The 24,842-nt window shown below is 54.5% G+C and overlaps 2 protein-coding genes and 2 long non-coding RNA genes across 9 annotated transcripts in view; 1 reads left to right on the forward strand and 3 right to left on the reverse strand.

Annotated features, from left to right (window-relative positions):
* The window catches only part of PLXNA4 (plexin A4), a 366,609-nt gene that overhangs the window by 338,746 nt on the left and 3,021 nt on the right, over positions 1-24,842 (forward strand). For all 5 annotated transcript variants that reach the window (XM_024737970.1, XM_024737968.1, XM_024737969.1 and 2 more), the window contains 6 exons: positions 766-925; positions 10,815-10,918; positions 11,449-11,548; positions 12,662-12,852; positions 14,133-14,302; positions 18,273-18,485. In XM_024737970.1, coding sequence (XP_024593738.1) covers positions 766-925; positions 10,815-10,918; positions 11,449-11,548; positions 12,662-12,852; positions 14,133-14,302; positions 18,273-18,485 — 938 coding nt within the window. The remainder of the gene's footprint in view (positions 1-765; positions 926-10,814; positions 10,919-11,448; positions 11,549-12,661; positions 12,853-14,132; positions 14,303-18,272; positions 18,486-24,842) is intronic.
* LOC112394961 (uncharacterized) lies at positions 4,510-7,170 on the reverse strand. Its single transcript, XR_003002270.1, has 2 exons — positions 7,018-7,170; positions 4,510-5,924 (listed from the first exon to the last, which is right to left on the reverse strand). It is a non-coding gene; the product is annotated as an uncharacterized LOC112394961 (long non-coding RNA).
* LOC112394959 (uncharacterized) lies at positions 16,994-22,566 on the reverse strand. 2 transcript variants are annotated; one of them, XR_003002269.1, is made up of 5 exons: positions 21,722-22,566; positions 21,169-21,259; positions 19,983-20,064; positions 17,982-18,138; positions 16,994-17,272 (listed from the first exon to the last, which is right to left on the reverse strand). It is a non-coding gene; the product is annotated as an uncharacterized LOC112394959 (long non-coding RNA). The 2 variants fall into 2 exon arrangements; XR_003002268.1 differs by having other exon boundaries at positions 16,994-17,656.
* LOC112394958 (uncharacterized) overlaps positions 23,371-24,842 on the reverse strand; it is a 93,439-nt gene continuing 91,967 nt past the window's right edge. Inside the window, exon 7 of the transcript XR_003002267.1 lies at positions 23,371-24,245. The gene's annotated coding sequence lies outside the window, so the exon portion shown is untranslated. The remainder of the gene's footprint in view (positions 24,246-24,842) is intronic.

Here is a 24,842-nt window from a genome sequence, read left to right on the forward strand (position 1 = left end):
GCCATGGCTCACGGGCCCAGCCGCTCCCGGCATGTGGGATCTTCCCGGACCGGGGCACGAACCCGTGTCCCCTGCATCGGCAGGCGGACTCTCAACCACTGCGCCAACAGGAAAGCCCTAAAGGGCACCTTTTTATTTTTAAAGAACACGCTAAGCTTCTTACAGATTCTCCAACCTCTGATCATCCCAGAACCCTCACAAAAATCGAAGCACATGAAATCTTTGGAGAAAGGAGCCAGATTCCCATTAGTGTGGGTGTGTGTATGGGACAGAGTAATGAGAAAGACAGACCAACACACAGGGATGGGGGCTGGGGTTTCAGAGGTGGGCGAGGGTCTGGGTGTGCTGCTGAGATGCTGCCTAGTGAGTGTGTGTGTGTGTGTGTGTGTGTGTGTGTGTGTGAGAGAGAGACAGAGAGAGGGGTGGCAGGGGGACATGCAGTAGTGTCCATTCTCTGACACGTTGCCCGTCATTGCCCCCTCCTGCTTGGACATTGTTCCCTTTGATAAATCAGGATTTTAATGGAGTCTCTCGTGAAGAGTGAAATATGCAGCTCCTACTCCTGCAGTGATGCTGAAGCTGTACCACTTTCCTGCTGCTTGTGGGGACAGGAAGGGTAGAGGGCTTGGCTGGGGTCGCCCCGCCCCTGTCCAGTCCAACCTGCCGAGGCGGAGCCAGTCAGGATAGGACTCCGGGATGCGGCTGGCATTCCCAGGGCTCTCCATGCTGCCCTCCCCACTCACCGCCTCTCCCCACCGCCCGCAGGTCCTGAGTTGTGTCAACCCAGACAATGTCAACAGCCCTGAGGTCCCAGTGAAGATCCTCAACTGCGACACCATTACTCAGGTCAAGGAGAAGATTCTGGACGCCATCTTCAAGAATGTGCCCTGCTCCCACCGGCCCAAGGCTGCAGACATGGACCTGGGTGAGTAGGGCCGCCCCCCCAGGGGGCTGTGCTGTGACTGCTTGGAAGCCCCTCTTACCGACCAGTGGAGCCAGGGTGCAGGGAGCAGGCGTGCACGGCCCCCAGGAGCCCAGGAGGTGCACCTTCATGGCCACTTAGTGAGCAGTAAGCAGAGGGGGACCACAGTCTGCTGGTGATCTGCCTGCCTCTGGGATCTTTTGAGTAGCCGAGGGGTGGGAGTGGAGGTGTCACATCGGCAGTGAAGAGGATTTAGTCTGAATCTGTGTGGCCCAAGGTCTTGCCACTACCTGCGTCGTGCCCCCAGGCCCTTCCCTTCGCCTCTGTTCTGTGCCTCTAATTTCTGCTGACTACCGAAGGCAAGAGGGATCTGGGTCAGTGGTGGACGATGGAGAGAAAGGATAGAGAAAAATGAGATATGACAGCCTACTGGGGAGTAGGATGACATTTTATTTGAATGTTCCACGAATAGATCGCATAGCCTATATAAACAAGGGCATGCCACTTAGGGCCAGCTGTCCTTGGATCCAGTTATGGCTTGCCTGAGTGTTTAATAAGATATCGTCCTGGGGAAAGCCTAGTGGGGAGCCCCAAGCTCCAAAGAGGCCGGGGCTGAAGAGAGGCAGTTTGGCATCGTGGATCAGCATCAAACATGCCTGGGTTTGAGTCCTGGTTCCACCAAGTCCTAGCTGTGTGACCTTGGTCTAGTTACTTAACCTTTCTGTGCCTTAGTTTCCTTGCCTATAAAATGGAGATGAATAATAGTGCCTGCCTCACTGTAAGAATGAAAGGAGATGGTGCATGAAAAAGCCTCTAATGCACTGTCTGGCCCATAGTACGTACTCAGTATCGGCTGCTCTTGTTACTGATTATGGAGATAACAGTGGTAAGGAAACGGTACGTGTCTGTTTGTTGGTCCTGGGCCTGGAGGAAAAGGTGTTTATGTGTGTATGTGGGTGGGTCTGGAGATTGGTGGAAACATAGAGGTGGGAGGACCTCCAGAGGCCCCTAATCCATCCATCTGGCCTCTCTAAGCTGGCTTCAGCTAAGCCATCCAAGACAGATGGGCGTCTGTGCTATTTTCTAAACTCCACAGGGAATTTGATCCCCTCCCAGTGCCTCGCCCCACCTGCCCCCAAATTCTGATGCCTAAAGACTCAGGATCAGGAATTTCTGCTCACTCACCTCAATGCTTACTGCTTCCCTTCCCCCATCTCCTCCTGGCTGGCTGTTGGCGGGATGTGTTTGGCCCTGTGCCTGGAGCTCCATGGCCCCAGGGAGAGAGACTGGCTGAGCATGTGCTCCCGTTCACTTTGGAGGTGTCTCTGTGTATGTTGTTTCTAGGACCAAGAGGAAGCATCTGTGAGAGTCTGCAGTGCGGGGCGGCAGGGGGTGGGGGGGCGGTGTTGGGCGAGTGTGTCCACGTGTGTCCTGGGCACTGGTCCCTAGAGTTGGAGTGGGCATTTGTGTCTGTATGCGGATGATTCAGCTGCCATGAATGTCCCACAGACTGAGGAGCCAAGGGCTCGCTTACAGAACCAGTGCAAGAGAAAACAGTTCCTGGGAAGGAAGACCCCTGTGTTTCCCACCCCCAAACAATTAAGTGGGCTACTCCATAATGGGTCTCCCAGGGAGAGTTGAATTCACTAGGGTAACCAGGTAGCACTCACCATGCCTCTTGTTCATCTGTGGGAGCCATGGCAGGGTCCACCCTCGGGTTTTCAAAGTCATTATCTGCAAAATGGGTGGGTGGGAGGAGAGCCCTGGCCTAGCGGGGCCAAGAGGAGGAGCGGTTATAAGAACCTGTATCTTTATGCCGAAGGTGTTTAGAGAGCTCACGGGTGCGGGTGCATGTAGAATTGTACGCTTCTGGTGCTTGGGAATGGGCTGACCTCCCATGGGGGAGAGAGACCACGTCATGGCTGGTGGATGCTGCTCAAGACCAGCCCTCCCCACCTGGAAGCCACACACCCAGAGCTTGGGAGGGGAAGGGGCTGCTTTTTAACTTCAGAACATTTGCTGGGTTCTAGCCCAGCAAAGCATCATTAATGAAAGGATGTGATGCATCTGGAGTGAAGGCAGCAGCATCCAGAGCAGCCACGGCCACTTCCTGCCACCCACTTCCTGCCATCCACTTCCTGCTGATGTCCACTTCCTGCTGTCCACTTCCTGCCACCCACCTCCTGCTGTCCACTTCCTGCCATCTACCTCCTGCCGTCCACCTCCTGCTGTCCACTTCCTGCCACCCACCTCCTGCTGTCCACTTCCTGCCATCTACCTCCTGCCGTCCACCTCCTGCTGTCCACTTCCTGCCACCCACCTCCTGCTGTCCACTTCCTGCCATCCACTTTCTGCCACCCACCTCCTGTTGTCCACTTCCTGCCATCCACTTCCTGCTGTCCACCATGAGTGAAGGAAGCCTGAGGGCTGAGCAGCAACCAGGACCCGCCTGAGAGCTGCTACTCTCTCAAGCTAGAGGCTGCTCAGGCCAGGGGCTGGGCCTCCAGTGACACAGTGCTCGCCAGGTCCCAAGAGGACAAAGGACCTACCTTTCCCCATCATAGGAGCTGCTGGGGAGGATGGAGGGGCCACCCCGGAGGCACAAGGCCTCACAGCAGGGAGGGTAAAGGGGAGAAGCCAAAGAAAGGAGGCAGTTTGAGTCTCAGGGCCCCATCCTTCTGGGGAACGGGAGTCATACTGAACTTCTCACAAAGGCCTCCCATGATGGGTGCTCTTCAGAGGAATTTCTTTCTTTTCTATTAAGTCCAGGGTCTGGAGCTGCTCCCACAACTCTGGTCTTCTTTCTACCAAAGCCAGATAACAAAGAAAATGGGGCCTCCTCCGAGACCCAAATGCTTCTTCCTCAGGGTTTGATTTGACTCAGTTGCATGGCCCCCAAGGAGAGAGAGAGGCAAGGCGAGTTTTTCCCATCATGTAGGTGAAAGTACTTTGAAAGCAGTTTACAAATATAAGGTGTGATTATAATCAAAAATTAATCTATGCCAAAGGGACACATAGCACATAGGCACGGAGAAGACTCTGAGCCACATGCGTTGACAGAGGCAAGACAGCCAAGCATCCCCCCTCCACCTCACTTCCCCCCCCAAGCCTCCTCCTCCTGTAGCTGAGGGCATTGGGCAAAGACTGCCTTCCCCCTCCTGATGCCCAGCCCCTGGAAAGGCGAGGACATCTGTCCCAGGCCAGCTCAGAAAGAAGCAAAGGCATTTTTAGCTGCCTCTGTAATTGCCCCAAGTAAATCCAGCCCCAACCCCTCCCCCTGCCTTTCATCATCAGTGGTGCCTGGCCTAGCCCCTCATTCCCGACACTTCTATTCATTGCTCCTCTGACTGAAGCTCTCCCACGCCACCCCCTCTACCCCTTCACCTGCTTTTCCAGGCATTAAAGAGCCAAGATGGGGAACTGTATTAGCCAGGGTTCTCCAGAGAAACAGAACCAATAGGATATGTTTACATAGAGAAAGATTTATTTGAAGGAATTGGCTCATGCAATTATGGAGGACTTAATTAATAATAGACTAGGAAGAGCCTGTTTGGGCTGCCGTAACAGAATACCATAGACTGGCTGGCTTATAAACAACAGAAATTTATTTCTCACAGCTCTGGAAGCTAAGAAGTCCAAGATCAAGGTGTCGGCAGACTCAGTGTCTGGCGAGAGCCCACTTTCTGGTTCATAGATGGCCGTCCTCTTGCTGGGACCATACATGGCAGAAAGAGGGCAAGGGAGCTCTCTGGGGTCCTTTTTATAAGGGCACTAATCCCATTCATGAGGGCTCCACCCTCATGACCTGATCACCTTCCAAAGGTGCCCACCTTCAAATGCCATCACATTGGGGGTTAGGATTCAACATGTGAATTTTGGGGGGACACAAACATTCAGTGTCTAGCGTGGAGGCTGGCATGTCCAAAATCTACAGGGTAGGCCAGCAGGCTGGAGACCCAGGGAAGAGCCACGTTGCAGTTCAAGTCCAAAGGCAGCTGCTGCAGAATTCCCTCTTGCTCAGGGGAGGTCAATCTTTTGTTCCACCCAGGCCTTCACCTAATTTGATGAGGTCCACCTACATTATGGAGGGCAATTCGCTTTACTCAAAGCCCATCCATTTAAATATTAATGTCATCCAAAAATACCCTCATGGAAACATCCAGAATAATTTTTGACCACCTATCTGGGCACTGTGGCCCAGACAAGTTCACACATAAAACTAACCATTGTAAGAGCCAAAGTGAAGGACACAGAACTTGCCTTTCTTTCAGTCTGTTGGAATCTAGGGAAGGAAAGATATCCCAGGCAGGAGTTAGGGACTGCACTGGGGCAGGTGGGCCTTGGGAGTTTTCAAAGCCCAGTGCCAGGGGCTCCCTGCTCTGCTATATGTGAGGCTGTCCTCACCAAGCTGATGCCCCTTTCCACCCACAGGTATCGGGTAAGCTGATGCCCCTTTCCACGCACAGGTATCGGGTATAGGTACCCCCTTACACCACCAAACTCTTCGACCGACATATCATGATAAGAGCCTGCCCTGGGGCAAGCTCTGTGCCAGGCACAGAGGGACCAACGTGACTAGGAGTTCCTCATTGCTTCGCACAGTAGCAGGAGGCTGGACACTTGTCTTTCTGAGCCAAGGGACTCTTTGTTTCCTCCCTTCACTCCCCAGAGGAAATAACTGATGCCATTCTGTTCTACTGCACAGAAGACTGCAGCTCAGAGAGGCACAGAGCCTGGGCCCTGGTCACACAGCAGGGAGGTGGAGAGAACATCCATTCCCTTTCCACGCAGGCTCCTCCACAGGCCGTGACCTCCCAAGATTCCTCTGGTTTAAAGCAAATACCCCATCAATAGCCCCAGAACTACGCCACCCCTTCTGTCTGAAAGGGTATATTTTTTCAAATAAGTAATTCCTGTATGCGATAAAAAGATACACTATCTTCTGAGTGAAATACAAAGAGTTCACAGCAGCTGTCGCCCCAGTTTGCATTTTCCACTGCACCTGATGGGAAGGACAGATAAAGATAATGGGATTTTTTTTTCTTTTTTATTTCACCTCCCTCTCTCCCAGGAAGATGGAAGTGTAACAAATTGGATTGTGAGTGTGTCTGTCCTTTGTGCTTGGAGCCTGGAGCAGGGCACGGGGCTGCGGGCAGAGCTTCCGAGGAGAGGGAGGTCAGAGCCAGCAGTTTTCCCTAGATGCCTTGCATATGAATACCTGGGTCACCTTTCCTACCTAGGTCACCTTTCTTCCTTCCTACCGCCCACCCCCTGCCTCTTGAACTCTTCTTTGACACAGCACGGGCGTGGCACACCACCCTGGAGCGCCACCAGAGCCTCCTCCGCATTATTCCATATTCAAGAACATCCACTAAGTCTAGCTTACCTCTCTTAAATCGAGTAGCAGAGCACAGTCTGCTTTTCCCTTTAGCTCTCCGGACTTCCCTGAATAGCGACAACTAGCCAGTGCACAGCTCTTCACAGTTTACAACGACCCAAGGCTTTGAAAGCAGACAGCACCGTTCAATTTAGGAATTTCTTCTTTTAAGCACCACGTTTCCTACTTCGATCATTTTGTATTTTAGAACTTGCTCTCACCATAAAATTATACTTTTTTTAATTTTTATTTTTTTAGAAGTTTATTAATTTATTTATTTTTTCTGTGTTGGGTCTTCGTTTCTGTGCAAGGGCTTTCTCTAGTTGTGGCAAGCGGGGGCCACTCTTCATCGCGGTGCGCGGGCCTCTCACTATCGCGGCCTCTCTTGTTGCGGAGCACAAGCTCCAGACGCACAGGCTTAGTAATTGTGGCTCACGGGCCTAGTTGCTCCGCAGCATGTGGGATCCTCCCAGACCAGGGCTCGAACCCGTGTCCCCTGCATTGGCAGGCAGATTCTCAACCACTGCGCCACCAGGGAAGCCCTATACCTTTTTAAAATAAACCATATTTAGGTGGTCCCCCCTCCCATTCCTGAGTCAGTTTCCCGACTGTTTGCAGTGACACTGGCTCTGTCCCAGCTCTTTTCTGATGCCGCTCCCGCACTTGGGAGCGGCAGGTTGCCGAGGGTGTCTGGGCTGTCTGTCTCCTTGGGGCTCACCTGCAGACAGGTGTGCGGCGGTAGAGTCGTGTCTCTTCCTCCAGCCTTCTGCTCGGGACCCTGGTTTGGGAGGTCAAGCGGACCCTGTGCAGGCTGGTGAGACTCTGTTCAGCGCCCCATGGGGAGGAATGGTGGCCCGGGGTGGGAGGGCAGACAGCTGTCTCTGAAATTGGTTCCTTGTGGATCAGCGGGGTTGACTCGGCCAGTTCTAAGCAGCCTGGTGGGCGCCTCCTTCCCCCCTCATCCCTCCAGGTCAGTCCCTCCTAAAGCTTCCTTTGATGGGTCTGAGGAGAGGTGGACTGGACTGGGGGCGGGGCGGGCAGGCCTTAAGTGTCCTCAGCCTGGGGTGAGATGCTATACTTGTGTGTGTGTGTGTGTGTTCGCACACGTGTGTGCCCGTGCACCCACCTGCATATGCACACGCCACAAGGGTCAGAGCTGGTGCGGCGCCGTGCTCCCCAGGGAGCTCAGAGTATGCATTTGAGGGGAGGCAGCTACCCGCCAGCATCCCAGTGTGGCCACAGCCCAGGTCCCGGTCTGGCCAGCACGTCCCTTCCTCCACGCTCCCGACACTGGGTGGCTCACGCGCGTCGTTGGCACCGCGCTACAGAGCTCCGAGTTGCGATGACCTCCAGGTCTGTCTTCCCAACCTGTTTCTTTAATTTCCCAGTCGTAAAATCAGAAGAATGAGTGATAATCACTTCAGAGAGCTTTCGCTTCGGGCCGTGGACATGCCCAGTTAGGTTCTGGAGTTCAGCTCTTCCTTTGTCCCAGGTTCTGACAGCGCAGCTCACATTTCACCTCTCACCGTAGCTCACGGTCTGCCCACCATGGAGCAGCAACACACAGGTAGAAAAGCCTTTCACTGCTTGGAAAATAAGCCACCGTTACTCGCTCACTTACTCTTTCCCTTCTTTCGTCTATTCACTCTTTCACTGATGTATTATTCATGTAATAAATACTCATCAGGTACTTACTGTGTCCCAGGTGCTGGGCTAGCCCTGCTGGTAGGCATCTGGCAGCATCATTTTTGTACTCCTACGGACAAGCCATCATTCCTTGACTGCCCTGGGGGGAGCATGGCCACACTCGGTCCTGGTGTTTTCGGCTGGGGACAGAGATGGCAGACCGACCCTCATCTGCTTACATAATTACTGGACATGATTCAGAGTCAGGGCTGCTGAGTAGGGCTGCACAGGCTGCGCACTGCACAACTTCAGGCCAGTTGTGGAACAAGGAAGTCCTGTCTCTCGCTCCCGAATTAGTCACCAGCTGTCACCGCTCAGTCCCCCAGGCTGTGTGGCTTGTTCAGATCGCCCTGAGAGGTGCTACAATGCCATCAGCAAGGGTGCCAGTGCAGCTGATAAACCAGAAAGCCCCCACGGCCTCTGCAGTGAAGGAGACTCCTCTTCCCTTGCGTCCGGCCAGTAGACTTTGTGTCCAGAGCTCGGCCCCAGCTCCTCCTCTGGCCCCCAGGTGGGGAATGCAGGACACTGCCTGCCTCCTGTACCCTCACCCATGCAGCCTCTGACTTACTGGCCCTGGCACTATTCACCAGGGAAGCGGGGAGACCCACGAGGCTTTATCTTTCAGGACCCACTGTGCGACTGGGACAAAACATGCCACTGCCACATCCTTGGCCCCGGCTGGTCTTCACCAGAGTCCCTCTGTACCACATACTTCGCTCTCTCACCAGCTGGGAGACATTCTGCTTATTTTCCCCTAACCACTCAGAAAACATGCACCCACACCTACCTGCATAAAATTTAAAACAAAAACAACATGACAACAACAAACAGAACGCTGCTGACCACTTGCCCTCGTGAGGCACCTCCCCTTCCTCTACCACCTTACCTGCCTCGAGGCCCTCACCTCCATGATCATTCCAGCTGTGCCATCAACAGCACTACATGATGGACAATCCCCAGAGACCTCTCAAGGCTCTTCCGCTCCGGCGAACACGCGTGGCATCCTCGTGTTTTCATTCCTGGGACAGCCTGACGCTACAAGAAGCTCTAAACAGGCAGCAGACAAGCCCAGGAGCCGGAGGCAGGGACTTGGATATTAGGAGCATCTCTGTTCCCCCTAAGGGCAGGCAGCTCCCTTCCTGGGTCTGATTTTCATCTGTAGCACTGGTCATGCCAAGTGCACAAGGCAGGAAGGAATCAGTCCTGGACCCCCAGCTCAGCCTTGACAGGAGGGGAACAGAGGGAGAGAGGACAATATGTGTGTCTGCGAGCTGTAGGAAAAATCCAAGGCAGGGGTTAGACAAGGACTGCGGGTAACTCACTCCAGCCCCCAACCACATGCTGCAAAACCCGGTGCTCTTGCCTGTTTCAGAATTTCAGCATCTGTGAGGCGTTGAATGGGGTAGTGGCTGTCTGGAAACCAGATTCCTGGCTTCCTGGCAGGAACACATGTTGTATTTGAATTGAAAAGGCCATTTTTCCTTTCTGGTGTGTGCGTGTGAACGTGTGTGCAGGTGTAGATGTGTACGTGCCCGTGCACGAGAGCTGGCCTGTGTCTGGCATGCACCTGGGTCTCCATGTGCAAACAGTTCAGGACTAGAATGTGCGTGCCTCCATCTCCATGTGATTTGTACCACGTGTGGCGATGAGGATTTGGTAGATGAGAAACAGTCTCCTGTTTTCCCATGTGGGATCTGTCAACAGGCCTGTGTGTTATAGGTGTCTGGGCCTATGAGGAGAACATGGGATGTAAGCATATACCTATGGCATCAGATAATTAGGTGTTGGATCCATCACCAAGAGGCTGTTATCCCCATCAGCTTTGTGGGGATGAGGCTGTTCTTGGGCATGAGAACAGGTTTTGCTGGTCCCTCTATACACTTTTACTCACTCTCCCAGCCAAGGGTGGCCCACCTGCCAGCTTTCGGGTACGGGATGCACCCCTAGAACAGGAACAGGGTGCACAGTGACCGAATTTGCAGCCTTGGTCTCATTAGCTCCAAGACCTTACAATCAAGCAAAGAGTACGTGAGGGTGATGACACCGCCTTGCATTTGCTTAGTACTTTCTTAAGTGCCTTCACCTGCCTTTTTCATTCAGCTAATAAGCAAAGACTTCTTGCAGACGTGGCCACTGTAAGGTCGGATCTTAACAAACGGCACCGCGAAACAGAGGAAAGCTTCAAGTGAGCTTTATTAGGGAGCGCTCCGGGGCGAGGTTCACTGGTCCGAGAGAAAGGGGCCAGAGAAGTCGCACCCGGGCGAGGGTTGGGCAAGATTTTATAGGGGAAGAAGGGAAAGGGGTGTGGTGAATCTGGGAGGGTGCGGGGTATTCCTTATTTGGTGGTCTTTTCGGTTATCCTGGGGGACCGTTGGTCCCGCCCCTCGAAAGGCGGGAAGGCTGCGCCGGGTTCAAAGTCCCCAGGTCAGTTCCTGGAACTGGGTGGTCCGGAATGTCTCCAGGGCAGTTTCTGGAACTGGGTGGTCCGGAGAACTTCGGTCTGATGCAACCTGTGAATCTGATTGTGTTCCCCTGCCTCGGGCCAGTTGGCCTTACAGCCACTGCTGGGAACAGGTGGGCCACGGGGGTGACGTTATTCCTACTTCTGTCACGTAGTTTGTTGGATGAGAACCAGAACTGGAATTCAGGGGCACCCCCGCCCACCCATGCTGAGAGCTTCTGCACCCCTCCTCTGGGAGTGTCTACTAGCCCCTGTATGTCCGCGGATGCACCCCTGAGAAGGTGCCATGTACGTGCCTGCACAGGGGTCCTCAGGATCCCGTGGGAGGCCCTGAGGACCTCTCTGAGATGCGACTGCTCTCCCTACAGAGTGGCGACAAGGAAGCGGGGCGAGGATGATCCTGCAGGATGAAGACATCACCACCAAGATTGAGAACGACTGGAAGAGACTGAACACCGTGGCACATTACCAGGTGAGGTGACCGTGGAGTGGAGAGGGGCTAGCAAACTGGGCAGCCAGGTCCCTGGGAGTCTCAGTCCTTGAATAGCAGGGCTGCCCTGAGGCTCTTACCAAGCCCTAAATCCACTTCTTCACCAGCACTGCCTGTGCCCTTAGTGACCCAGGGAAAACGTGGCCCCCAGCCAGGAAACCCTGACCTCCTTGGAGATAGGTTGGTAGGTGCATGCTTCCCACAGGGCACAGGCACAGACCCTGTGGTACCCGGAGTTTAAGGCTGGGTGCTCCCCCAGGGAAGCATCAAGACAGAGGGTGCTGGTGAGAAGCTCTTGCCAGAGTTGCTCCAAGAATGAACCCCAACATAGACTACGATTCTGTATTCAGATCTGTCATGCTGCGTCAAAGGAAAGCTGACAGCCTCCTTGGTCCCCTGGTTCTCGGTGAGGCACTGATTGCCCCTGAGGACCACGTTCATCCTGGCTTGTCCTGACTTCCTGGGGTGGCAGAGTTTCTGTGCCCAGGCCCTCACCTGCCTTTTCCCGGTAGGTGCCGGATGGTTCTGTGGTGGCTTTAGTGTCCAAGCAGGTGACAGCCTACAATGCAGTGAACAACTCCACCGTCTCCAGGACCTCGGCAAGTAAATACGGTGAGTTCACTGAACCATTCTGGGGAGGAGAGGATGCCCTGAGCAGCTGTTGTCATTGCTGGCAGCACTGCTGGAAGGCAGCAGACGCCCGGGATGGGGCACGGGGGTGGGGAGTGGGTGGGGGGAGTCAGGCAGGCTGGCCACCAGAGAGGAACTCTGGCCTGGAAAGGAGGCTTCTGGTTCCGGGCAGGGGCTCTGATGCAGGCGCAGGACCTTCATCCTCAAAAACAAGAAGAAAGTCTAACCTTCCTGAGCATCCTACAGTCTCTAAGATGCTTTCACACTCGTGATAACTCTTTATCAAACGTCAGGTTCATAATAATCAGTGAATTAAATAATTATTATTTCCCCCTCTTATGCAGATTAGCAAATTATAACTCAGATGCACAGAGGCTAGATGACGTGTAAAGGTCACACACTATGAAGCACTGGAGGGAAGGTACAGACCCAGGTCTCTGCTCCTCGGGGTGGGGAAAAGGGCACAGGACGTGGGCTGGAAGCCTGGAGTGCCTTCTTACCAGCAAAAACGGGGATTGCAAAAACTACCAACTTCACGGGATGGTTCTGGAAAATCTATAGAAGACAACATAGAACGGTACCCGCACACAGTGGGGCTTGCCTCTTAACACTCATCTCACCACACCTCACGTTTCAGCAATTAAGTGGGAGGAATTGGTCCAGGCGAGAGGGGTGGATGAAGGTACACAAGTGACAGGGCGATCACTAAGCTGGTCAGCCGTCGTCTGGGGAGACAGGATCCCTGCTCTTCCATTGGTACCCAGCTGGCTGCACAGAGCACACCCTGAGACTTGAGAGCTCTCATGAGGAAAGCGTAAAAAAGGACAAGCTTCTATTTTTACAAATTGAGTAACAAGGGCTGGAGATGCAAGTGCAGGAGGGAGGGGAATCCGAGTGGGTGGAGGAGCCACAGAGAGTTTCCGGAGGTGGTGGGAGAGCGCCCCAGATTCAGGAATGGATGGAAGCGAGGCAAGGTGACAGCGCCTGCAAATGCAGGAAGGATCGGAGTTGGCCTTGGCTGGAGCCGGGGTGTGTCGTGAGTGATGGGCCGGAAGGCTGGGTGGCCTTACCCGCGCGGGGTCCTTGCATTGGCAGAAAACATGATCCGGTACACGGGCAGCCCTGACAGCCTCCGCTCACGCACACCCATGATCACCCCTGACCTGGAGAGTGGCGTCAAGATGTGGCACCTGGTGAAGAACCACGAGCACGGGGACCAGAAGGAGGGTGACCGGGGGAGCAAGATGGTGTCTGAAATCTATCTGACACGACTGCTGGCCACTAAGGTATGGGACTTCAGACAGGTTGCGGGGCACCTGTGGGTTATGGGATGGGACTGCCTCACCTCACAGAAATGCCAGAGCTGGCAAATCCCTAGCATCTCTGCTGGTGCCCCCTCTCTCATCCATTCACGCACGCGCTGCTGGTCAGTGCCGGTCTCTTTCCCAGCACAGAGCCTCAGAATCCTTCTCAACCCAGTGCTGCAGCCAACCCCATGCTGGCATGCCGTCAGAAGTTTTAATTCCGTCCCTTCTCTTGCCCTCGCTCAAATAGAGAGACACTAATCACGTGTATTCAGTCTTCTGCCACGCCTAACGGAAGAATGACTACTTCTCTGGGGTGTCGTGATGGGAATTGGGGCTCCATCAGTGACTTTCCAGGCACCGTTTCTAATCCTGGTTCACGGATCCAGTATGGGTGGGGTTGGCTGCAGCAGTGGGTTGAGGAGGATTCTGAGGCTCTGTGCTGGGAAAGAGACCGGCACTGACCAGCAGCGCGTGCGTGAATGGATGAGAGGGGGGGCACCAGCAGAGATGCTAGGGATTTGCCAGCTGTGGCATTTCTCTGAGGTGAGGCAGTCCCATCCCAGTTAGTCCCTCACTCCCGAGACTGGCCTCGGCTCTGCTCTCTGCAGAGGCAAATGAGTAACTGTGCATTAGCCGGCGTGAATAACGCCTAAACAGAACCAGCAGATTGTGTTTGTCTGCTCTGACCGAGTGAGTTGTTCATTAGCATTTGTGAAAAGTGCTAAAATAACACCATCAAAGGGTGTTAAACCAAACCGAGTTGTTGGCAGAGGAAGCCTTCCTTAGGTCCAGTTATCGGTGTTATATCTATTTTCTACGTGCCGGGGAAATGTAAAGCTGCTCGAGACAGATGCAGGCAGGCAGGGGGAGGGTGCAGATTTCACATATGCACTTGCAGGATTTCACCCAAGCAGGCATGGCTGTGCGCTGTCCTCCCTTCCGCCCGCCATCTGGGAGGCCAGTCGATCTCAAAACCCAGCCTCAGGGCTTCCCTGGTGGCGCAGTGGTTGAGAGTCCGCCTGCCGATGCAGGGGACATGGGTTCATGCCCCGGTCCGGGAGGATCCCACATGCCGCGGAGCGGCTAGGCCCGTGAGCCGTGGCCGCTGAGCCTGCGCGTCCGGAGCCTGCGCTCCACAACGGGAGAGGCCACAACAGTGAGAGGCCTGCGTACCGCAAAAAAAAAACCAAAAACAAAAACAAAGCCTCAGAGCTCACGGGGCAGGCGAGCTGTGTCTGAACCTGCGCCCTTCTCCGCAGGGCACACTGCAGAAGTTTGTGGACGACCTCTTCGAGACCATCTTCAGCACGGCGCACCGCGGCTCCGCCCTGCCCCTGGCGATCAAGTACATGTTTGACTTTCTGGATGAGCAGGCAGACAAACACGGCATCCACGACCCGCACGTCCGCCACACATGGAAGAGCAACTGGTGAGTGAGGGGCGAGCAGAGGATGAATCAGGAGAGGCCAGCCCGGAGTCCATGAGCTCAGGCGGGCTTCAGGCCTTGCAGAGGGGGAGAGGGGCTGGGGTCCACCTCCCCAGCAGGGACTCTAAGCAGGCGCTCTCCTGGGGCCTTCACCTCCTCCCCGATTATTTTGTGTGCTCACTTCCCTTCCCTCTAGTCAAATCATCCTTCTTTCCTATCAATCAATCAATCAGTCAGTAACCATTTAAGCAACTAAATGAGCAAAAATGAACATGCCAGATGTGGCAGCCAGGTGGCTCTCACATCCAGGTCCCTCCCCTGTGCCTGACACTATGTTAGACCCTGAGGCTTCTGCCCTCCGAGGGCTGACAGTCACGGGTAGGAGACAGGAGGGCAGCTGTTCGGACAGAGAGGCACATGCGACAGGAGGGGATGCATGTGTGCAGCTAGCTGGATTGTAGAGGGGCAGCATCTCACAGCGACTCTTAAGTGGAGCCTGAAGCACGTCTAGGAGTGACCTAGGTGAACGAGGAGAGTTTCCATTCTATTCAAGAAGTGGTCTTCCCTTTCCACAAACCCCCTTCCCAAACTCCCTTTGGGGAAGGGACCATCCCATAACTACTGTGTCTTTGAGACAAGGGGATCCTCTAAGTAAATGACCCTCTCGGTGTCTCACCATGGTCCCCTCTCTCCTTTAGCATATATACCATCCTTTCCCTTCATTTGTGTGTCAGTTGTGTTTCTGTCTGAGACTGCGAGGTCAGACATCAGTATTCAGCTCTTGTGATGGAACCTTGCAGAAAGCTGGGACTCAATAAATATTGATGAAGATGCAGGGCCAAGACGGTCTCTTCTTGAGAGTTCTACCTGGGATAAAGCTGCCTTATATCTGGCGCCTTCAGTTCCAGAATCCCTTCCCAGTAGTTGTACACGGTCCCTGTCCTGGGGTGCTCTTCCCTGGAACATTCTTGCAAAGCAGCAGGAGCCCGCCGCCCAGCCCCCACCAACTGCTAGGACTGGCTGGCATGGTACTAGGGATCAGCCAGGTGCCCTGACAACCAGCCCCAAGCCCCAAGCCAAAACCTAGACTTAGGCAGGAGTCAGCCTGTGGCACTGAAACGTTATTTAACGTCGGATGCTCTGGCTTCTCCTCTCTTTCACCTGAAGCATAGCGCGTCGCTACTAAAGTTGGGAAATCAGGCAGGTACAGAGCTTTGGGCCATAGAGCTGGAGAGTAGGGTTTGCTCCCACAGTAGTTCTGGGTGAGAGAGGATCTTGCACCGTGGAGCTCTTGCAAATCTCTCTGAAATAAGACTCTTAGACTCTGGATTCCCCATCTAGCACAGTACACTGGGTGAAGGCTGTTCTCTCCTCTGAAACGCCTGCAGGTCTTGTCCCTCCCAGTGCCTGCCTCTAGGTAAGATTGCATTGCATTCTGCCCACCTTTTTAGCATGACTCCGCAGAGCTGTTCCAAGGGCATGCCCCTGATCTACCCAGTCTGCTTCTCTCTGCCACCAGGTCTTCCTACTTAACCACCCCAGTTAAATGTCTGCAGCCTTCAGAATTCAAGGAGTGCCCTGCCCAGACCTTATCCAGGTGCTGGGAGAGCTGGTATTTCCAAAACATCCCCCCCTTGTTCTTGTAGCCCTTTACAAGTACATCCTCCTGAAATGGTATCGAAACCATTTGTTTTCAGCTCATACCTCCCGCTGGGGTAAGGTAAGGGCACCTCCAACGATGAGATGCCATAAAGTTCTTGGAGGGAGGGCAGAACCTTCCTTCCTGCCCGCTCTTCCAAGTGCCAGGTGTTACCGTAACAAGCTCCAGTGTCTGTCAGGGAAGGAAAGCCCAGGCAGTAGACAGCGGTACCAGCTCTCACCAGAGGACACACTCCCCTGACCCTGATCGTGGCCGCCTGGGCAAGACGAAGTTAGTCCAGGAATTATGAAGTCTGCATATTGACTTAAGAGTTAATTGTCCCTGATTGAAAAGAGATTGTTTCTTTATTCCTAGCCAAAGTTGTTAGCTCACCCTCTCCCCTACTACCTTCCTCCACATTCCCCTGCCTTTTCTCTTTTAAATAAACCTCCTACTCATTTAGCCTGAGTGGCTGCAATCAACCAGAGATTAGTGCCACCGCTAATGTTAATAATATGCAAAAACTTCATCAGGCAGGAGCTGCTGTGGCTTCCCTGTTCGATTTGCCTGCCAGCACAACTGGCTGAAGGAAGGGGAATGTTGGGGAGAAACAACCATGCAGCAAATATGGGCTCCCAGAGTCCCTTTCCAGGTGGGACTTCCGGAAACGGGAAGATGTAGACCGGAGATTTCATCAGCTGGGCAGCCGGGAGTCCTTCATCCGGGGCTCTGAGCCCAGCTCTCACGGTCTCCCCTGGACAGTTGCAGTGACCCTGACTTTCCCCTGCGTGTCAGAACTTTCTGTACCGTCCCTTTATTTCCTCTTCTGGATTTCCCAGGATGAAACAAGTGCATCTTACCATTGTTAGACCTCGGTGCTGCCTGCACGGCACACTTTGTGGGAACGTAATAAATACTTGTTGACTGACTGGCAGTCTTGAATATGAGGCCCTACTGTATTTTAGCCTCTGTTGTATGTACGTGCTGGCTGCTGGGAGATACAACAAATATAGAGATCTTGTTCTTGCTGGATTGAAATCATGTAATTCAAAAGAGTTTAAGTTGTAAGAGGCAAGCCAAACACACGCAAACATTGTAACTATTATTACCAACCTTGAGGACAGCAACCAAGCAACAGTAAAGCATCAGGGCACATAGCAGGAGGTGACGGTTGGAGGCAGAGGGAGGGAGATGCGTGGTCCCTTGCTGGGTGCCACCCCATTTCCTGACCTGCGTCTCCACAGGCTGGATGGAAGCCACGGAATCTGAGAGCCAGCAGAGTCCAGTCAAAAGGGGCAGGTGGGCAGGTTTTGCCTGATGCCTCGGGACCCTTTCTAGCAACAGACAGGTGGCTCCGTTAGCAGACGGCGCTGCAGGTTTCATCTCCTCTTTGTCTTTGGCTCACTCCCCTTCGGCAGTACCTTCCTCTCCTCTTCCTTCAGCTTTTCATCTGCATCTCTAATACTGAGACCATTAAGTGTCGTCCTCTCTGGGAAGACTTTCCAGATAACGCCCCTCTGGGTAGACTTGCTCACACCTCCCTGGCTCCCACACTGGACCCCACCCATCCTTCAGGTCCAACACCCAAAGTTCGTGATTGCACATCTGACATCGCCACGAGCCCAGTGGTATGCAGACTTCTGCAGGACAGGGGATGGGTCTTATTCACACTGGACCCCCAGTTGCTAGCATAGCTCCTGGTATACAGCAGGTGCTAACTGGAAGAAAGTGAGGGGAAGGAGGGAACACAACGGGGCAGGTGAGAGGCCGGGAGTGGGGTCTGTTCAGCCTGCCCGCTTAGGGATGGGAATCAGTTAGCTCCACTTGAACTGTTCAGTGCCAGGGCTCTCACCACGTAGGAATAAGCCCACACGACCAGGCAGGAAGGGCGTGGCTTCTTCCAGTCATACAGTAGAGGGCAGAGAATAAGATACAAAGCCCAGGTTCCAGGCTATTTAAGGTCTGCCAACCAGACATGCCTTGTATCTGTGGCACAGGGGGCAGACAGTGGAATAGAGAGTCAGAAATTCCATTTTCTAGTACCTGTCATGGCTGCCTCGGACCCCAAAGCCTTGTGTTCTCAGGGCAGACGGTGAGTCCTGTGGTCCAGGCTGGGCGTCGAGCCCTCCAGGGCCCATCAACGCCGTGTCTCCGAACAGATTGTTCAACCTTGCTGATCTCCACGTCCCCGGAAAGTGAACTGATGACATAGAGAAGGCCCCTCAGAACCCTTGCTTCCCAGCCTTTTCTCTTTCTCCAGGGAGCTCTCTAGGTCAGTGTACAGAGCCCCCTGCCCCCAGCTCCCCTGACCATCTGCCTCTTCCCCCCACACAGCCTGCCCCTGAGGTTTTGGGTCAACATGATCAAGAACCCCCAGTTTGTGTTTGACATCCACAAGAGCAGCATCACTGACGCCTGCCTGTCGGTGGTGGCCCAGACCTTCATGGACTCCTGTTCCACGTCGGAGCACCGGCTGGGCAAGGACTCCCCCTCCAACAAGCTGCTCTACGCCAAGGACATCCCTAGCTACAAGAACTGGGTGGAGAGGTGAGTGCTGGGCCGGGGAGCCCAGGTAGGCCCTGGGCCGCAGCAGGCAACTTCCTTGGTGGATGTGGGACCCCTTCCTTCCCCTCCACAATGGGCAGGGCTTGCAGACTGGTCCCGCACGAAGCCCCAGCCTGCAGTGGTGACACCCACAGCCCACGGACCCAGTACTGTCAGCTGAAACAAGAATGGGACATGGCTAGAAGTTGCCACTGAGCTCTGCTCCCCTGCATGGAGGGCCCAGCTCTTTCTAGGCCCAGGAAGGAAACAGGGTTCCCTGCTCTGATGCCCACTAAAAAACGAAAAAAAAAAAAACAGACTCCAAGGGACCAAATAGCATCCTGCCACAGGCGGGCTGGAGGCCTGTCCCCGTCTGCCCCTGTCCATCTGGCAGTTCTTCCAGTGTCCTGTGGGGACGTCCTTGTCACACCGAACAGCTTCGCACAGTCCCAGTCCCCTGACTCTCAGCACGATGAACTCTTGATGCCCGGGCCCTGACGGTGCCTTCCCAGCCATAGTGGCCCTAACCTAATCCAGTCTCAGCCGTGCACCTGTGATGGGAGGGCCACCTGTGCGCTGTGCAGCTGGGTTCCTCTGGGTACAAAGCTAACTCACGGTAAAGAACGTTCATGGCTTGTCTGGGCTGTATCAGCTCCATATGCCAAGCGCCTGAGCTAAACAAACAACCAGCTGAAAGTCTATTTATTTATTCATCACAGTAGCTCCGGAATATAAGAGGACTTTATAAGCTCATTTTGTGCCCATGAAGGTGAAGAACTATGCATACAGAATGGTTGAGTCAAATCCGTCCAAGATGACTCAAGTGGCCAAGAGAAAAGCAGATCCCCAGACTCAGCTGACTCCCAAAGCTCTTGTCTACAGTTTATGATACTTTTAGACAGGGCTTTTGCCAACCCATATGGTGTCTGTGTGAATTAAGGCAGGTGCCCCTTCCTACCAGACGATGTGGCCCCATGCCAGGATGCCTGGTTTGCTGAGTGACAGGCTAGCCGTCAGTCCTAGCTCACCCTCTCAACCAAGCACCTTTGTGCAGTGAACAACCTGCACACCTCTACATGGCGGTCTTGATGTTAGAGTCCCTCTCTCTTCTAAGTAGCTGAAAGATAGGAAACCTGGATGGAAACTCAGATTTGGTGCTTTTTTGAAGAGACAGAGACCAGAAATTGTTCTCGACTGAGACAAAATGAACAATATTGTTTCACCCATGGAAGAGAGACAGTCTCCATCTTTATAGTTGAAAATTGCCTTCCCTTTTTACAGAGGGAATAACCGAGAGTGGGGTGGGATCCTGGCCACCCCAGTAACACGGTTCTGCTGGAAGAATTGCATTTTGTTTTCCCCCTCCCTCTGTTCTTTGGTATCTCCCCCACCCCTTCCTGCTGGTACATGTGGTGGGCTTCCAGCCTCGGCTGTCAGAGAGACAGCTCACTCTTTTGTCCTCGTATCTGATTATGTCTGAGTTACCAAAGAGGCTCTTACCTCCCCCTGCGTCGACAGTGGCTCATTCTTCTGACAACAGAGCCGCCAGGAGGAGCAAGCTCTCCTGTGTGGTCAGCTGGCTCTTCAGCAAAGAGAGAGAAGAAAGAGGCAGCAGCTGGGCTCTGGTCATCCCTGTCCCGGTGCAGTGTCACTGCAATGGGACCTCGGGCAGGGAGTGGGACCTCGGGCAGGGAGGGAGAAAGCCGGGATGTGAAGGGCTGGGAGCATTTATGAAACAACTGTGTAGAGGATACTTCCCCAGAATGGCCCGGTTAGTCAGAGGTGAGAATAACGCACATGCCGGGCTAATGGTCTCCCTTTCACTTGGTGCTAAATGAGATTTGTGCCACACAGCTGCTATAGCTCACAAGTAACCCCAGTCCATTTGGTTATTTTTAGGAGTGCCTCGATGGTCTCCACTTCTTATCCCGCCCGTTTCTTAACAACCAAAGGCACTCTCAGGAAAGTCATCTCTCACTTGCTTGGGGTCCCAAATCATTTCTCCTCCCCTTCTGGGATGAGGGTACAGAGACAGAGGGGTTGGGAAACAGCTAGGTCTGGAGATCAAGCCTAGAGTGCTTCTTCCCTCGGTGGTGAGGGGATCAGTTCCAGTCTCCCCTCCCGAGGAGGCTGGCCTCTGAGCTTGTCTGCTGCTGGGAAATGAAGGCCAGCAGCACAGAGCTTGCTCAGGACCCACAGCCAGCCTGCTCGCCCACCTTGGCCTGCCGAGGGCATGGGCAGCCTCCAGTTCAGAAGAACGATGGTAGAAGGCCCTTTTCTTGTGGCCAGGGCTTGCCCACTTCTGATTTCGATGTTCGGTTGCTGTGAGCGTGCAGACAGCGCACACAGGGCCCAGGCACACTGCCTCGGTGCCGTAGAGCGTGCCCTGCGCACATCTGGGGGAGGGCCTGCCGTCCTCACAGCTGAGAAACAGGGTTTATCCTGGTGGCCCTCTCTATAGGGGGGTGGGAAGCATACGGCTTCAGGAGTCCTCGCTAACTCTGTTGGTTGAGCAGCCCAAGTCACTCTAGCATACCTAAGCAGGCTTTACCTCCTAGAAGTTCTTCATCTACCCATCCCCCCACCATCCCCTCCCATTCTCCCACTCATCCTCCCACCCCACATCCCTCCCATCCTTCTGCTTGTCCTCTCATCCATCCTCCATCCCATTCCCACCTCCACATACCTTGCAATGCTTGTGGTTGGTGGCCTCACTGCAGACTCCCAGTCTTTGCTGCCTCCATTCCAAGTATTAGGGGTTTTGCTTACGGCCACATCTAGCGAAAGGGAGAAGAATCTCTTGGTTCCGCGGTAGCAACCAACTGCTACCCTCATCCTAGCCAGCAGAACTCAACAGTGTCGTCACCAGACTGGTGTGTCATGAGCAGCAGAAATCTGTTTCTCTGTCAACAGCAGCATGCGGTTCCCGTTAGAGTGGTTGCCTCTCACTTTAAGTTGGAGTTAACCCCGCGGCAACCGCAGCCTCCCCCACCTGCAGCCACAGGTTTTCCACATAGCAGTGAATGGAACGGAGCCACAGATGGGCCCCTGGGAATCGGACCGGGGCATGCCACTCGCTGAGATGCCATCTCTCACCTGTGTCACACACGAAACAGGCCAGGAATCTTGAATATTTAAAAACGCCTCCTAAAGAAGCCATCCATTCCAAATATAAAACTTGTGACGGTTCACCCTGGGAGCAATACTGGAGGTGAAGTATGGGCATCTCATTAACTTACTCATCCATCCATGGGTCATTTACGGTGTCCATCGTGGGCGCACTGGACGCTCGGGATGGATTAGACTTGATCCTTCCCTTGTGGCCCTCATCATGGTCAAGGAGGACACACAGACAGGCCCTCAGCAAGCCCCATCAGCTGTGGGGACTCAGGGAGCAACGTCCTGATTCTGCTGGGCCCGGGGAGGTCAGTGAATGAACGAACACAGAGGAAAAGACTTTTACGCAGGAGCTTGAAAAGTATCTATACATCAGAGCCTTGGGCTCTAAATGTCCTTCACGTCTGCACCTTTATCCTTGAGGTGTTTGAAGGGATGAGGCTCTTCTTGTCTAAGAGTCCAGGGCATTGGAGACCACCTTCTCAATCACTGGGGCCATCCTAAAGGCAGAGATGGGGTGCCCACCACTACACACTGGGTGCGTCTCACAGAAGCACATGAATGTAAAACACTGCAGACTGGGCAACAGCAGAGAATCCAGCTCTCTGGGGCCCTGCAGCTCCTGAGGACCAGCATCAGGACCACGGTGGGGCTGGCCTCCCACCTGGTTCCCTTCTGGAGAAGGGCTCGCCTGCAGGAGGACATCCCATGGGAGCGAGTTCAAGCACAGGAGCCCAGGCTGACCCTTCCTTTCGTCACTGCACAGCGAGCTGATACGAGCACTCGTGTGAAGTTCATTAATGGGACATAATTGCATTCTTCACAATCAACAAGGCTGCTCGGCGGCAGAGCCCAGCGCAAAGCCCCAGCACAGCAGGCGCTCGAGGAAGCAGTTGTGCACACAGCGCAGCGATGCCGGAGCGGCAGGGCCGCTGTCAGGCTCGAGGGGTGCTGGCCAGGGAGTGGGGCTGGGCAGAGCCCTGGAGAGGAGCAGGGAGAGGTCGAGGCAAGGGCAGCAGAGACCGGCAGGGGCGGTGGGCCCACTTAGCTCCAGGCGGGGCTTGGGGTGAGGATGGGCCGAATGTCAGCAGACCTCAAGCCCCACACTCCTCTAGGACGTCAGACCGCCCAGAGCCACTCAGCTCAGCCATTTAGAACTTGCTCAAGGTGAGGACATGCGGTCGATCGATCCACTCGTAGGCTTGTGTGTGGCACCGACGTGCGCTGGCCCCATCCAGCGCCCTCTGCACACAGGCAGCAGAGGAGGGGCGGGTTGCCCCGTGCAGACCTGACCTCACTGTGAGCGGGAATCACGCAGCGCACGTCCAGGCCGTCTGCCCCCATGACTGCAGGTGAGGAGTTAGACCCCTGCCCTCCCACACTCCCCTCTCAACCCCACCTCACACCCTCTCCCTCTCTTTCTCACACAGACTCATTTTCTGTATATCCTCTCTGGAGCAAAGGACTGGGCTTTTAGTGCGGTAAAGGCACGCAATTGCGAAGGGACAGAGTGCCGGGCGACTGCTGTTTCCCATGAAGACAGTGGTCCCTGACCTGGGCTCTGAGGCCCCTCACAACCATTAAGGTCGCAGTAGTAGGCCTCATGCTGTTTGCAGAAAGCCTGACAGAGCCGTCCACCTACCTGTAAGGTTTCAGGAGCAAGCAACGGGGAGGGCAGGGGTCTTTGCCGTCCACCTACCTGTAAGGTTTCAGGAGCAAGCAACGGGAAGGGCAGGGGTCTTTGCCGTCCACCTGCCTGTAAGGTTTCAGCAGCAAGCAACGGGGAGGGCAGGGGTCTTTGCCGTCCACCTACCTGTAAGGTTTCAGCAGCAAGTAACGGGAAGGGCAGGGGTCTTTGCTCCTGATGATGGTCACGTCCCATCGGGATCCTGGGGTTTTCCTCACGGTCAGTAGGTCTGGCTGTCCGTGGTGACACGGTGAAACTGTCTGGAGGAAACTCTGGGCCCGGCCATGTTGCCAGAGCTGCGTCTGGCTGCTGGCCATGACACAGAAGCGAGAGGCTCGTTTGTTCCTGTGTCCTCCCCCCCATACGACCTGTGGACGTGACCCTTTGCCGGACAAATGTATTTGCTCACTAGGCATGGAGTCGCGAGGGGACGATGGCACAAATCTCCTTAGGAGTGGCGAGGTTGGGGCCACCACTGACGCCCTGGTTCTCTGCTATCAAAGGGAACATTGCATTTATTCCCTTCCAGAAATAGAGGCAATGCATCGAGTCTCTCCCTGGAACTTGAACACCTGGGATGTCATTACCTGGAACCCTGGGGACCCTAAAGATGTTTTGGGGTGGGAGTCAGGCCTGAAAGAGAGTGGGCTCTTCTGGGATGGAACAGAGGAACCAAAATGAAACAGGACAGGGAGCTGAGGGGCCCAAGGGCTCTGGAGACGAGGGAGGGCGAGGGAAGAGAGGACCCCACACTGAAATAACATCGTGAAGAAAGGAAGTCCAAATGAGCAGGAGGCAGGACAGCCTCCGTGCAGGGCTGTGGCTCCAGTAGGGCGGCCAGCCCACCCCTTGCCGATCCTTGCCGGCCTGGGGATGCCCTGGCGCAAACTGACCTGTCGTTCACACAGGCCCTTGAGCGAGTGCCACCTCTGATAGTCTGCCACCCAACTCCTGGGCACCTAGGGGCAGAGGTGAAGGTGGGCACAGGACTGAGAGATTTGTGGTCAGCATGGTAAGGGATGCAGAGGGAGAGATGCAGGGCTGAAGTCCAGGGTGAGAATGAACCAGAGCCTCTGAGAATACTCCCTCCACTCACCTGATCAAGCCTTGAGTTCTGGGAACCCAAGGCCTATCATTGTCACCTGCACCTTCCCAGGTGAGAGTGACTCTCCGAAAACTTTGTTCCCCAGCTGCCTCACTTGTCTCACCCTAGTCCCCACCCTGGTGACTGTCCCCGCCACCCTCCTCTGTCCTAAGCTCCCAGGCTCACTCTCCCCACCGATGAAGCCGCGGGCGTTCACCGTGGGCTGAGCTGGGACACCACAAGGACTCCTGGGCGTGCTGCCCCACGGCCCTGATGCTCCCCCACCTTTGCAGGTGCCTGGTCTCCTTCCCGTAGCCCACAGCCGAAAGCACCTGTCTTCGGGGGCACCAGGGCCCTTCAGTTCCTCATTAGGAAACGACACAACTCCCCTCTGGTGGGAGAGCTGGGGGTTGCTGCATAAAATGTCAAACTTCAGAAATTAAAAATGTAAATGTTGGCATCTAATTAACCA

This window comes from Neophocaena asiaeorientalis, unplaced genomic scaffold, assembly GCF_003031525.2.
Source record: "Neophocaena asiaeorientalis asiaeorientalis breed wild unplaced genomic scaffold, Neophocaena_asiaeorientalis_V1.1 scaffold364, whole genome shotgun sequence".
Taxonomy (NCBI): Eukaryota; Metazoa; Chordata; class Mammalia; order Artiodactyla; family Phocoenidae; genus Neophocaena; species Neophocaena asiaeorientalis.